At 44.3% G+C, this 14,628-nt stretch overlaps 2 protein-coding genes across 2 annotated transcripts in view; both read left to right on the top strand.

Annotated features, from left to right (window-relative positions):
• Positions 1-14,628, top strand: part of LOC114365901 (Thymine DNA glycosylase) — a 68,007-nt gene that overhangs the window by 41,143 nt on the left and 12,236 nt on the right. The window contains exons 7-13 of the mRNA XM_028322607.1: positions 3,005-3,323; positions 3,663-3,822; positions 5,729-5,889; positions 8,273-8,467; positions 9,934-10,161; positions 11,359-11,565; positions 12,556-12,706. Of these exons, the coding sequence (XP_028178408.1) occupies positions 3,005-3,323; positions 3,663-3,822; positions 5,729-5,889; positions 8,273-8,467; positions 9,934-10,161; positions 11,359-11,565; positions 12,556-12,706 (1,421 nt within the window). The remainder of the gene's footprint in view (positions 1-3,004; positions 3,324-3,662; positions 3,823-5,728; positions 5,890-8,272; positions 8,468-9,933; positions 10,162-11,358; positions 11,566-12,555; positions 12,707-14,628) is intronic.
• On the top strand, positions 645-2,535 carry LOC114365903 (uncharacterized). The gene has a single exon (XM_028322612.1). The coding sequence runs from the start codon at positions 777-779 to the stop codon at positions 2,472-2,474; it is 1,698 nt and encodes a 565-aa protein (XP_028178413.1). The 5' UTR covers positions 645-776; the 3' UTR covers positions 2,475-2,535.

Here is a 14,628-nt window from a genome sequence, read left to right as displayed (position 1 = left end):
TCTGCGTGAGTTGTAGACACAGTAAGCATGCTCTCCTCCGCCGACACCTCTACATTTTATTTAACACTTTGTTTTTTTTTTTTGTCACAATTTTTAAAGCAGTATATTTACGGGCTTCTACAGAAGATAATGATTAGCTGTCGACTAAAATAAATAAAATACAAACTTTCTAATATATGAGCATGCCTACTACGTCTACACATCTATGTTGTGGTAGAAGTGTTCGTGAATAAAAGTTACGTCCATACACACCTGCCAACAAACAGGTGCAACACGAGGCTTTCGAGAATATTCCACAAAGAAAACAGACGCGTGATAGTAATCAAGAAGTACGTCAAGTATGCGCCTGTTCGATGGCAAGTGAATACGTTTTTAAGATACGGAATTGTTATCAATGTTACATTACTTCGGTTTCCAATAGTAACTTCTCTCTGAATGTATTCTTTAGTAACGAGCATTCGAGAGGTGTCTATTACATTTTTATTGTTTAGTAAAAAAACAAATGGACCTTTCTAACCATTTCTGTATATGCGGTCATAGACACTATGATTGGCAGAGACCATAATGCTACTCACGAATGTAGAAAATACTTTTTGAGAATTTGATAATTAAAAAAGTTTCAAACAAGTATCTAAAACTTTTTGCTGATAAAACTATAGAGAAATGTAAAAAGAAAATATAAGTCAATGTAACATTGACATTACAAATTTCACATTATTTGTTTGTAAACATGTACAGAAAAATTCTATAAACATTTCTTTTATTAAATTTGTACAATGAATTTCTTAGATCTACCGATTGAAGTAGGGATATTAATTTTGAATTATTTAGATACAAAGTCAAAAATCAACGCCTACAACAGTTGTAGTGGGATCCGGGAGTTCTTTGCGCCGTGCCATGTGAAGAGGCTCGCGCTGTCCCGCAGCGTGATCGCCACGGCGCGGACCTTCTGCCACGCGCTGTTCGTAGATATGGGACATCATATCAGGGAGCTAAACCTGAGCGGAGTGCCGGACCTTACGGCGAGAACGCTAAAACCACACATCAGTAACTTCATACATTTGAGAACTTTGGACATCACCTTCACCGACATCTACTTGCCCGATCTTATAGAAATTTGCCCCCGATACTTGAAGAATCTCGCCGTGAACTTCTTCAAATGCCCGCGGCGAAGCAGGCGAGACATGGTGTGGGACAAGTGCAAAGAGTTATTCAAAACGAAAGAGTTCACCAGTATTCACTTCGTAGTGTTCGAATTCCTCGACTCTGACACCCCGCTGATGTTCCTGGACGGAATCTCGCTTATCCAGGATCTGCTGGTGACGGTTGCCGATAATTTCAGGGACTTCTGGGATATCGAAGAGGTTGACGTGCCGTTCAATCACATCGATCACTACACCATAAACTTCTCGAAGCTCTCCTACGTGTTCCGCGACTGCCGAGTCACGCACAAAACTGCTAAATGTCTCAGAGGCGTCGCCAACCTAAACTTTGAACAGATAGAATACATCTACATTATGTATTTGGAAAAGATCGTTGTGTACGTCTCTCCTGTCTTCAAATCAATATTTCTGGTTAATTGCAGCGATTTACGGGTAGAGACTAGCTCATTTCTGCCTTTGGATTTCATGTTGGATGGCAACATTATATTCAAAGCGTGGAACAAGCGGACGACAAAGTTTGATGAACAATTCATGAAGAATGTTATTTTAGAATTGCAAGATTACTTTCCGTCGTACATCTGCATGCACGGCAGGATCAAAATGAAAATAACGAACGCTCCGAGCGACTGGTACTGCATCGACGCGTGCGAGGGCTTCGAAAAGCTCATAGACGATCTGCCCGAAAAAGTCACACTGACGGATTTCTGCAGGAAAGACGGCGCCGTCATCAGGTGCAACCGGCCCATACGACTGACGTCCAATTCGAAAACTTTGAACAATTTGACTTTTCTGCGGCTGAGCAACATTTGCATCAGGGAGGACTTCTTCCAAATTCTATTTTCGCAATGCTCCAAACTGGAGACCCTAGACATCTACGCGGAGAAGCGCGGCCGACTGGGCGTGTTCCGCGGCTACACCGCGTCGCTGTCCAAATCCATAGATCTGGCCGAGCGCTTGAAAAACGTCAAGATGACTTCCGAGGACATCGAGTACGAAACGCTCTTCGGCACTCTGAGCAGATGCTCCACTTTGGAGAACGTGCACATTTGCGAGTACGAACGCGCGCTGGGGGACCACGAGATCGACGTGACGAGCATGTTGTCTATGATAGAGCGGTGCGGCGGGCTTTATAGCCTGTTCATCGAGGCGGACATGTCTCCGGAGCAGCTGACGTTGCTGATGAGTCCGCTGCGGCAGGCGGCGCAGGCGCGCGCGCGCGACCACCTGCGAATCGAAGTATGCGACTGCTACCGCGGCTGGAACCCGTTCGTCGACGTCTTCAATCCTAGCCCTTTGCACATATTAGATTGATCGAATATAAGTTTTTGTTGACCTTTATAATTTATTTTTATTTTGTTCTTTAATTTAATTTTTTAACCAAATCTGGTTAAAAAATTGAATTAAAACTTTAAAATCGGCAATCGCCGATTTTAAAGGTAACTTGACTATTAATTGTACATTTTCAATTTAATGAATGTTTATACTCTTTAAACAACAATGATACGATTTGTCTTTCAGACCAAGTAGGTATAACTCAGATATAGAGTAATCCATACCCAGTCTGTTCTTTCAAATAACGAGCTCATTCCTAAATAAAATTAAGACAAATAGACGCCAAATGGTGACGTGGCTTAAAACTGGGAATATACGCTCGAAATTGAAAGTTCAATTCAGTACAGAGTAATTTTAATGGCATTTCACAAAGGACAAAATCACAAAAAATTTCGCTTGAAGACACAAAAAACTAATGCACTAGCTGTAATTTCGATGTTTATGCCATTGAACCTACTCAGTGCTGTTCTGAGCCCGAAACCGAGCCGTAATCGCCGGATCATCGACAGACTGACGATGGAGCCGGAACCCGGGGACACGATAATCCTCGAGGACGGCACCGAGGTCCCGCTGAAGAAGAAGCGCGGCCGCCCCAAGAAGGTCAAGCTGGAGAACGGCGAGACCGCGCCGCCCACGCCCCGCGCGCCTCGGGCCCCGCGGCCGCCGCCCACGCAGGACCCCAACGGCGAGCAGCCGCCCAAGAAGAAGCGCGGCCGGCCCAAGAAGATCAGGCCCGAGGAGCAGCAGTTCCTCATGCAGCAGCAGCAGCAGCAACAGCAACAACAGCAGCAGCAGCAACAACAACAGCAGCAGCAGCAGCAACAACAGGTCAGTGGATTTTGATGGAACATAATATGTAGTCTCTTTGATTGAAGCCCAATTTTTTATTTATGCAGTGATAACCCAATTTTTTAGCAACTGCAAACCATTTTACTGACCAGCATTGTGATAGACCGATATAGCTCTATTGTACCTCATCGCGCACAGAGTAAACTGTACACCGAAAATAATAAAATAACGGTTGATCAATCATAGTAACAAACGATACATATGTCGACGTGATATCTCGCACACGCTCTTCGCAGCTTCGACCAAACCAATGCGTTCTGCCCGCGTGCGCGCGACGAATCTATCGTTTTGTAGCCTAACCATTGACGTCACTCCCAGCAGGCGAACGCGATGATGCAGCCGCAAATGTCTGGGCTACAGGGGCTGGGCCACGAGCAGTACCTGCACGGCGAGTTCCAGCAGGGCATGCTGTACCCGCACCTGCAGGAGCCGCCCTACTTCCAGCCGCCCGCGCCCGCGCCCGCCGCGCCCGCGCCAGGTGAGCACAGCGGTAAACACACCTTCTCACTTCACGATAGAGCTTAGTTTAGTCCAGCAGGCATGCTGTACCCGCACCTGCAGGAGCCGCCCTACTTCCAGCCGCCCGCGCCCGCGCCCGCCGCGCCCGCGCCAGGTGAGCACAGCGGTAAACACACCTTCTCACTTCACAATAGAGCTCAGTTTAGTCCAGCAGGCATGCTGTACCCGCACCTGCAGGAGCCGCCCTACTTCCAGCCTCCCGCGCCAGGTGAGCACAGCGGTAAACACACCTTCTCACTTCACATTAGAGTTTAGTTTCGCATTTCACAGGCAGTTCACGATCCCGACCCTCAAATTGAGATTTATCGTCAGAGGTAGGTATGTACTGTTCTCATTACTTTTTTACTTAGCACATAATGTTTTCGCTAATCATCTCTATTGTACTGTCTGACCTATATGGAACTTGTGACCTTTCAATCTTGGATAGGAATCTTTCCTGCTCCTCCATCGCGGGAGATGTTTGACCTCAAGATAATATTCATTCCGTCGACAGTCTTGGAATCGCCTAAGGATACGTCACAAACTGTTTAGTGACTGCCAATCTGTGTAAACCTGGGAGCCATATCAGAAGGAGGTTCAAAGCACGGTCCTGGTTACCAGAAGCATGTCTTATTAGTAAAGCACGATTGGAATTTTCCTGGCCCAACTTCTATTATTGGATGAAATCCTCACTTGATCAGGATAACATTCTACGACTCGCAACTTGATTTACATAGCCTTAAATTAAAAGGTAAACTGGTCGAGAATGCTTTAGTGCATTAAGTTCGCCTTATGTACAAATTTATTTTGGCATAAAAGTTTAAATAAATAAATAAATAAATCATCACATAGCAGGAAGGCGCTGAGTGCAGGCCGCTACCAACCGGTCATTGGGGGAGGCCTATGTTCAGCAGTGGACGTTCTGTGGCTGAAATGATGTTGATGATGACGTCATCACAAAGGAAATAACTGACAATGAAAAAACTGTGATTTTAGCTTACTTAGACTGTCGTCTGCGGTGTTTTCGGACGGATACGACCTGCAAGCTGTCAAGAGGAGAGCGTATCTTCACCTTAAAGGCCGGCAACGCACCTGTAACGCCCCTGGGTCTGCGGGTGTCTATGGGCGACGGTAATCACTTAGGCGGTTATCACACTGCACCTGGTTTTCATATAAAAAACACGCGCGCGGACGCGTTGTCAGTGTGAAGTGCCGCGCGTGTTTTCTATACAAAGTGAGGTACTTACATACAATGATTAAGTCTGTCGCCCCGCGGCCGCGGAGCGCGGCGCAGTGTGATAACCGCCTTACCATCAGGTGTTCCGTCTGCTCGTTTGCCTCTTGTCACATAAAAAAAACTTTCAACAGTGACTGACATGACCGAAATGTTGACCGTGATGTATTGAAAGAAAAGAAAGAAAGAAACATTTATTGCCATGGACATTGGACATCACAAAAGACAAAAGAGGTAAAATGAAAAAAAAAAAGCAAATAAGACAGAGGTGACATATAGTTCCAAAATACTGGACTGTCCTGTCGATGACATTGACAGTGGGGCGCCACCGTCAATACCGGATCGCTGGTTCAGATTTTTGCCATGTTGGAAACCATATAGTTGAGCGATGGTAGCGCCCCCCTGTCATTGAGTTTGGTGGGACAGTTCAGCGTGGGTCAGCTATAAAACATACAATAAATGAGCAAGTAAACTAAGCAGTGCCACCCTGTCGCACAGCGATGCCCATCGCAATGGGACCCCACTCAGCATATGCCGTGGCCCCCGGTGAGGGAAGCCACGACGCTGGTTTTCAGTGTGCCCCATGCCGAGTGAGAGTCACGGACACTAACCTATACATCATTATTGAAACATGCGTGTTGTTTGTGTGCAGGCGGCGGCATGGACGGCGGCATGGACGTGGGCGGCGGGCTGCTGCGCTACGGCTCGCCGGGCGCGGGCGCGGGCTACGCGTCGCCGCGCGTGTACGCCTCGCCGCGCTCGCAGGGCTACTCGCCCGGGCCCGCGCGCCCGCCCGGCACGCCGCAGCCGCAGGTCAGTCTACCGATACTTACTAGTTATAACCTAATAAATAACAAACATTGACATTTCCACCAAACTCAACCGGTAAAATTCAATCTATACAGGTTGGAAACGTTAAGTGATCTCAGTCGATTATTTTTAAACTATACAACATATTGAAAAACTGGTTACTGATCCTGAAAGTGATTCATGACCTCTTACAAACAGTACCAAACAATTTAATTTTTGATAGATTCAGTTTATTCTGTAACCTATTATTATTGATACCATTATGATAGAGCTTGTTAAGCACTTTTAGAATCAGTAATCAGTTTTAGGATATCATTTATAGTTTTTAAAATAATGTGACTTTACCAAATGTATGGAAGCTGGAAACATTGAATTTTCGGATATATCCAGTTTATTCTGCAACCTATTATTAATACCGTTTGATAGAGCTCATGAAGCACTTTCAGGATCAGTAACTAGTTTATTGATATCTTGTTTAGTTTAGAAATAATCGAGTGAGATCACTTATTGTTTCCATCCTGTATAAACTACTGAGACCGTTTTACCTCCTTCCAAAGGTTGTTGTGTCCTATCTGGTGCCCTAAATGCTAAAGTGGTGAAGCAATAAAGTATTGAGTTTATTCGCTTTCGATTACTATCTAAGTCGAAATTATTTATTCAGTTCTTAGGCCCTTTCTAGGGTACTTATACATGTCTCAAATATAACTTGCCCTACCACCACTTCGGGACAACATATGGGCTGGTGCTGTTGTAATCATCACTAATAAAATTTATATAGCCTGACCAGGAACATAAAAACCCTCGCCATGTTGCGGAAAACTAATGGTACTAATTTCTTTTAATGGCAACAGTAACTGAAAACTTCATTGACATGTCACCTTGCATATCAGTCTATTGTTGTCAAAGTGTAAACAAACTTTATTTTAAATGTGTGCAATTGATTTTGTGAATTAAATCGCTAAAATATTTTTATAGTCGTGAAAGAAAAATGGTTCACGATGTGTTATTGTATTTTTCGAAGAGAAATACTAAGGGTTCGGACAATATTTTCATTGAATAATGTTTCCGACAAAGGTTGTCAAATTGACTGACATGTTTATCGTATGGTACAGTCCACTATGAAAATTAGCTGTAGTCTGTTTCAACTACCTATTTTAAAGTATTTTGTCACTTTCTAAGTTTTGAATTTTATGGAATTGGGAAAGAAGTACCGAGTTTGAAGCGTTCATGAGCAGACATTGCAGTTGAATATTCATGTTCTGAATTTGATTATTGATGAATAATAAAATAAATCCTACTAGCTAGAACAAACCAGAAGGAGTGTTCGATAACATTTCTACGCGGCAACTTGTGTCCAAAATACTTCCCCTCCCGCGCCCCTCTACCCCCTTTAGTGTTACTAGCGCCGTGTGACACCCCCATTTTTGGGGTAAAATTATGTAATTTTTTAAAGAGATGTTAAACAAGTAAAAAATAAGTAAGTGAAATAAGTACACACGGCCAGTGTTAACTATCCATTTCCGTTTTTGCTCTCGCTCTTATCAAATGGTGATTCTTTGCGATAGAACGAGACGACATGACTGGCCATAGGCACTAAGTGTAGATGATTATTTATTTCTATATGTAGGTATAATATGTTATTTAAAAGTCAATTACAAAAGTCGAATATAAATTTTAGAATGCCAAGTAAAACAAAAAAGAAACTTAAGGTTCTTTATTATGTAAACATATCGACAACAAAACATTTGTTTACGGCGCAGTAGTGCTTTTAGTTTAACTTTTCTTGGAGTCAAAAACAGAATCCAAATCAAAAACATCCTTTTTCACTTAGTTCAAACGGAATAAACTTGTAATAACTGTCCGAATCGGCCACGAAATTGTCTTCAACTGATCTATCCATTGTTCACTTTAATAAATCTCACCAGTTACATGTTAAAAAAATCCACTCTCAATTTAGTTAACCGCGTCGTATTACTGTTTGCGCGAACCCGAGGCGCCCAGGCAGGGTCGCCATGTACGGGAGGTATTAGAGATGAAATCAAACAACAACGTCTGGATACAAACTGATCTTCTATTCAATAAAATATGCGATTATATATTGTTATAAAATGAGGTTACACGTGTATGATTAATATTCTTATACTACCACTACACTGTGTTACGTTGCAGCTTAGCTGTTATTTTGTAAATTATTTTCCTTACTCGATATCTGATTCTCAGATACCACTAGCGGATTTTAAAAGTAATTTCTAAATCCATATTTGCAGCTGAGATAGAATTAATAGCGGAAGAAACTCATTCACCTTTGTCAGCCTCTTTATCAATGAATTTTACACACAACAATTGTGGTCCTTCGAGCCGGATATCATAAATGATTTATCCGCAGCAGTTCCCGTCGAGCCCGGCGGCGTTCTCGGCGCCGTCGCCGCCGCGCGCCGGCGGCTACGGGTCGCCGGCGGCGCGCCAGTTCGCCGCGCGCTCGCCGCTGTACTCGTCGCCCGCCGCCTACAGCGCGCCCAGCCCCGCCCACACGCCGCGCTACTCGCACGAGCCGCTCTACCGCGAGCCGCAAGGCCCGCAGGTACACAAATACACCCATACCAGGCCATATAATATCATAATAATAATAATAAATAACTTTCTTAACATACATTATGACAATACAATACAATGGTTAAAATAAAAAGAAAAAGACAAATGCATGTTAATAGAGCGCCCGCTCAGTTTTAGTTGGGACACCTTGTAGTATGTCCCAACACTGATTTTCAGCAGGGAGCCCTATCAGCTACTGCTATCATAAGTGATTTCTCCCTTCTCTTTGAGCAGAGTAAATACAAATGAGTAGGTCATCTTCATAGAAACTCACCGGGCGCGGTTTGTATGTGAGCGCGCCAATACGTATGCGGCGCGCACGCACGCACACCCTGACAAAATTTAGCGTAGATTAGCGGGGAGTTGCGCCGAATTTTGTCAATGTGTATGTGTGCGCGCCGAATACGTATATTGGCGCGCTCACATACAAACCGCGCTCGGTGCGTTTCTATGAAGATAACCTACTCATTTGTATTTCGGTACTCTGCTTTGAGTTTCGGTAAAGATGTGACACTTGAAGACCTGTGAGCGCTTTCACATTAGGGCGTTAGAAGCGCGACAGCAGCGTGGCAGCGGCGTTTTTATAATGTGAAGGCATGCATCCGCTGTCACATAGTATGACATTTTTGGCAGTGCGTCTGTCGCGCGTTTGTCGCGCTGCTTAATCGCCTAAATGTGAAAGCACTCTTCGGCGAACTTCTTGAAAGAACTTACATTTTATTATTTTGTTTCATTTGTTCACCGTCAGGCCCGATTTCCACCAAGGCAGAGGGCAGCGGGGAAACGTTTTTATTATTATTTATTATTTTTTTTATTAGGTCTACCAACATTGTTACATTACAACATGTACACTTAAAAATTACAATTATGAACAAAGTTACAATGCAACAACAATTATAGGCTGACACAACATGCAATATAGATTCAATGCAGTTTGTTCCGAACCGTTCCATGCACACAAAAAAACACTAGTACTGTGTTTTGATTAACCAATCCGATTTCATTCTGTCATTTTCATTCATTCTGAATGACATCGGTTATTCAAAACATTTCTCGGCTCCGTCTTGGTGGAAACCGGGCTTCATGCACGTTTAAATAAAAACTAAATAAATAATCTAACAATCTTCCACTTTAACATTCAAATATTCCAGAACATTCGGCTATTCTAGAAACAAAAGCAAACTGCCACGTTTGCTTACAGGACAAGACATTTGAATGTGTGCCATGTTGGGGGACCGTATGAATGATACAAGTTGTTGTTAATCTCTGCTTTAAGTCTGTTTATTAACACGAACTGCGTGACTATTTATACGATATAGATTAAAGGTAAATGACGTCACAGCATTAGCACTATACGTGATAAATGTGCTGACACTGTGAACGTGATTAAGATAAGATATGAAGAGATTTAGTATTGTGCATACCGGCACAAATGTATTTATGCGCGTTCCACAGGGCGGGTCGCGGCCCTACTCGCGGTCGCCGGCGCCGGGCGGCGGGGTGGGCGGCGTGGGCGGCGTGCCGGCGGGCGTGGGCGGCACGACGCCGTTCCCGGCGGCGTCGCCGGCGGGCGGCGCGCTGAGCTACACGCCGTCGCCGGCGCACACGCCCTACTCGCAGCACTCGTCGCCCGCGCCCGCCGCGCGCACGCCGACATACACCGACTCGCATGCCTTCAACCAGGTAATTGACACAAAAAAAATCTAAAGGCCGGTCATCGAGCACGTTATGAGGAGTTCATAATCAAACACCCGCACTGAGTCAATCCCGTTTATTGAATGCACGATAAAATACAATGAAGCGACTTAAATACTATACGATAAATGAGCATACACATTAATACAAGGGTTGTTAGTACATACATCACACGCCTCTCCATAAAAAAAAAATAAAGGACTAATTACATTGTACTTTTTTATATAATCATTATTACACTATTATTTAGGAATAAAAGGTCTTGTCCTATTCTTATGAACAACATCCTCCTTACCATCTTTAATAATTTTTACATTGGGTGATAAATCTTGTAAAACAGTAAATGGGCCTAAATAAACATTATTAAACTTATTGTTACTACAATCATTTTTTAACAATAATTTGTCATCACACCGTAGGATTTCGTCCAATCTTAATCCTTATCGCTCGCGCGTAATTATGTTACTGTCGCGCTCGCACAGTCGCGACAGCAATATAATTACGCGCGAGCGATAAGGATAGGTAGCTTGGGGTCATTGGACGAAATTCTACGTGCTCGGCGACCGGACTATAGCAGACATTTTCATTTTTTCTTTTTTAATTTACCTCCGTTAACTCGTGGTGAGCTAAATATGCTTGTGTCATTAGAAGGTTTTTTGCCACAATAGTCGAGTGGCCACGGAAATCGAACCCTCATTTCTGGCCGTCGGCCAGATATCTCCACCAGATTTGCCTTCTTCTTATTACCTAAAATTGCTATTTTGTTGTTATTGAGATCTTGTTCGCTATCTATGATATGAATAACTCGTTCACCAGTTAAGATTGTGACCTCCAATTTAGTTGAGTTTCTGGTTTAGATAATTTGATATTTTAAGTTTTGGCGTTTCATTAAAATTAAAATAAATTGTATTGTGCTGAGCATGACAGCCAAAACGTCAAGTTGTACTGTACTCATGTACTTACATATAGTCCGGTCGAGCACGTAGAATTTCGTCCAATGACCCCAAGCTACCTTACCTTATCGCTCGAACGATAAGGATGGGTAGGCGACCGGACTTTAGTAAATATCGCGGTGAGACCCTTTCTCTATTTCAATTGTATTATTAGAGTTTGGGTTCGCGTCGCTAGTGTTCCTCTCACGTGACAAGTGACACGTGATCTCATGTTTGTGTGCGTGTGCGACAGGGCGGCAGCGCCAGCAACACGTCGGGCTCGGGCTCGGGCTCGGGCTTCGCGGCCGAGCTGCCGGCCGACATGGGCGCGGGCATGGGCTCGCCGGCGCCCTCGCCCGCCATCACGCTGGACTTCGAGCCGCCCGCGCCCGCCTCGCCGCTCAGCGCCGACCTGCAGCCGCCCAGCCACAGCGACGACTCGCTGGAGGACTACACCAAGGTCGGTCACCACTCAGCTCGGCCGACATGGCTCGCCGGCGCCCTCGCCCGCCATCACGCTGGACTTCGAGCCGCCCGCGCCCGCCTCGCCGCTCAGCGCCGACCTGCAGCCGCCCAGCCACAGCGACGACTCGCTGGAGGACTACACCAAGGTCGGTCACCACTCAGCTCGGCCGACATGGCTCGCCGGCGCCCTCGCCCGCCATCACGCTGGACTTCGAGCCGCCCGCGCCCGCCTCGCCGCTCAGCGCCGACCTGCAGCCGCCCAGCCACAGCGACGACTCGCTGGAGGACTACACCAAGGTCGGTACCATCTGTCCTCATCGGACCAAGGCATATTAAGTGATCCAGATGATACAGGGTGGGCCAGAAAGACTTGCAGTTTAATAAGCCTGTATGCAGAATGCTGACTGAAGCTCGTAGTGCTGATGGCCGTTGGGACAGAAAAGTTCTAGAGTGGCAACCACGGGCCGAAAGACGTATCATGAGCAGGCCCCTCACTAGATGGATTGACAATCTAGTGAAGGTCGCTGGAAGAACCGGTCGATATGGGAAACCTTGGGGTAGGTCTTTGTCCAGCAGTGGACGTCATTTGGCTGAAACGAACGTATAATGCACGTTGCTCTGCGGGGAAAAGCTTCATTTGACTAAATTTCCCTGAGCTAAGCTACAAATAGTCGCCGCGCCCCTCTCTCACATAGAATAGAATAGAAATTGCTAGGCTATCACTCAGTGGCAAATAATCATCAATGGCAATCACTGCGCATTGAAAAATTTCCCAAGAAAATTTCAAAAATCCCCAAGAATAATTTCAAGCAGTAGATCTTCATTCATTCGTTTCTCGACTGGTCGTCAATTTGTGAATGAAATACAACCTAATGATCGCATTACTAAGTTCTTCGACTAGTCGTCGATTTGCAAAGCGATCCTCGCTCGGCTGTGATTGAAATGCAACCTTATCATCGCCTTACTAAGGTTGTAAATGTTTCAGAACACGTCGACGCAGGGCGAGCTGGCGGGCGAGGGCGCGGCGTTCGGCGGCGCGCTGTACGAGGGCTCGCCGCGCCTGTTCCCGCCGCACCTGCACCACTCGCCGCAGCCCGACAAGGAGCACTACCACTACCGGGACCGCCCCGACATGGGTGCGTGCACCACACCACACACGATACATAACACATGACCATAAAGATATAAAGAGATGTCAGCTAATGCGCTGAGTTCGAAACTCAGTGTCGCATTAGAAATTCACAAAATATGTGCTCATTATTCACTGCGGTATCAGTACTCAACGTTCGAATAATCTTTAGTACAGTGGTTCTTGACCGGTGGTCCGCGGACCACTGGTGGTCCCTGGAGGCATTCCAAGTGGTCCACGAAGACATCGTAATAAACAAGTGACGTGACGTGATGAGTCGAGTCAATACAACGCAAACGGCGCACAGTGGACGAGAAATCGACCTCCCCTTTCATAGGATTTTGAAAAAAAAAAGTGGTCCTTGACAAGACAGAAATTTGGTAAAATGGTGCCTCGTGACTTAAAGGTTAAAAACCACTGCAGTTTAGTACTACGTAAGCAATGTAAACTGTTTACATTATGACGTCGCTGCTGTCATCATTGCTTTCACGAGCAATGTGTTTTGTTTTTGGGCATATTGCTGCGACACCGGCCACGCCCCCTTGTCACATCTCCCTTTAGTTTCTGTGATCTGTGGACATGACACTACACAACATTTAAACCTATCAACACTGAAAACCAGCATTGTGGCCTTCCTTCGGGCCACGGAATACGATGAATGGGGTCCCATTGCACGGTGGTCCCGCGTCTATGTAACAGCGGTCAAAAGTGGAAAACTTCTTAATAAAATAAAATACTTTGTAAAACATTGTATAATATTATATTATTCTACTGAAATTAAAGTAATACACTCTTTGGGTAAAAAAGACTTCCTTTTTTTAGGCAAATTTCGCAAACCAGTGATATAAGGATCGCTTAACCAGTCAGATTGTCTATTTTTGAAAACTTTTGTAGACTGAGATGCCTTTTTAAAACACTCACAATTTTTTTTGCACATGTAATTACTCTTATTTTCTAAATTCTGCATGTCAATATTTTTCTCATCACTAACTAATGATAACTTTAGATGTTGGTACACAAGACGAGACTTTTCAGCATTCGTGACTTTTTTTAACATTCCATTGCTCAAATACTAACAATCTTGAAAACGAGCAATGAATTTCTTAGCTTATAACAGAAAAATCAATTGTTTTGAATTTTAAAACTAAGTTAATAATGCAACTTTGGACCCCTACTGTCAAGACCTTTGGTACTCTTGGGTGAAATTGCATACAAAATATAATAAAGCGTATTGTCAGCTAACTAATGACGTATAAATTATTACGGGGCACGACGGGGAACTAAACTAAAAGTCTAAAAATATTCAATAAATTATCAATTATTTTCATCATATTTGACATGTTAATACTAGCCATATAACTTTAAAATTTTGACAACAAGTTACACATTACCTTTTTCCAGGATTTCTATTGTTAAATTCACTAGTTTTAAATACAATTTATAAACAAAACTTTATGTAAACAAAGCATTAAACTTAGGACGCGCTGATAGCAACCGTCCTTAGGCTTGCAAGCAATGACTTCTGACTCGTAAAAGTATACCAATTTGTTAAGAAACATGTTGGTACTTTAATATTTTCTAAAACTAGAGGTTTTTAACTATCTATCTGCGTAAATAAAAAAAGATTAATAGACAACTGTAAGGCGAAACGAAGTCGAATAATCGCGCTACAACCGCGCGAGCTCTAGGACACTCGTGGTATTCCGCGGCACTTCGTACTCGCTCGGCTCTCCACGCCGCCCGCGCCCCGCGGTCGGACAGTCGCAGGCTATCACGCGCCGATTACGCGTCGTTTTCGCGAATAATTAACATCTTCCGTGTCCCACACCTCTTCTTCTGTGCTGATGATTGTTATAAGTTAGAACTTTAGATTAATAAAGTGAATACAACCATCACACAACTGATTTTTTTTACTTTTGACCTCTGCCG

Source organism: Ostrinia furnacalis, unplaced genomic scaffold, assembly GCF_004193835.3.
Source record: "Ostrinia furnacalis isolate ACB-3 unplaced genomic scaffold, ASM419383v2 OfSCF7680, whole genome shotgun sequence".
Taxonomy (NCBI): Eukaryota; Metazoa; Arthropoda; class Insecta; order Lepidoptera; family Crambidae; genus Ostrinia; species Ostrinia furnacalis.
This window is presented reverse-complemented; position numbering and strand designations above follow the sequence as displayed.

Coding starts and splice junctions, on each gene's coding strand:
- LOC114365903 (XM_028322612.1), top strand. CDS start 777: ATGAATTTCTTAGATCTACCGATTGAAGTAGGGATATTAATTTTGAAT.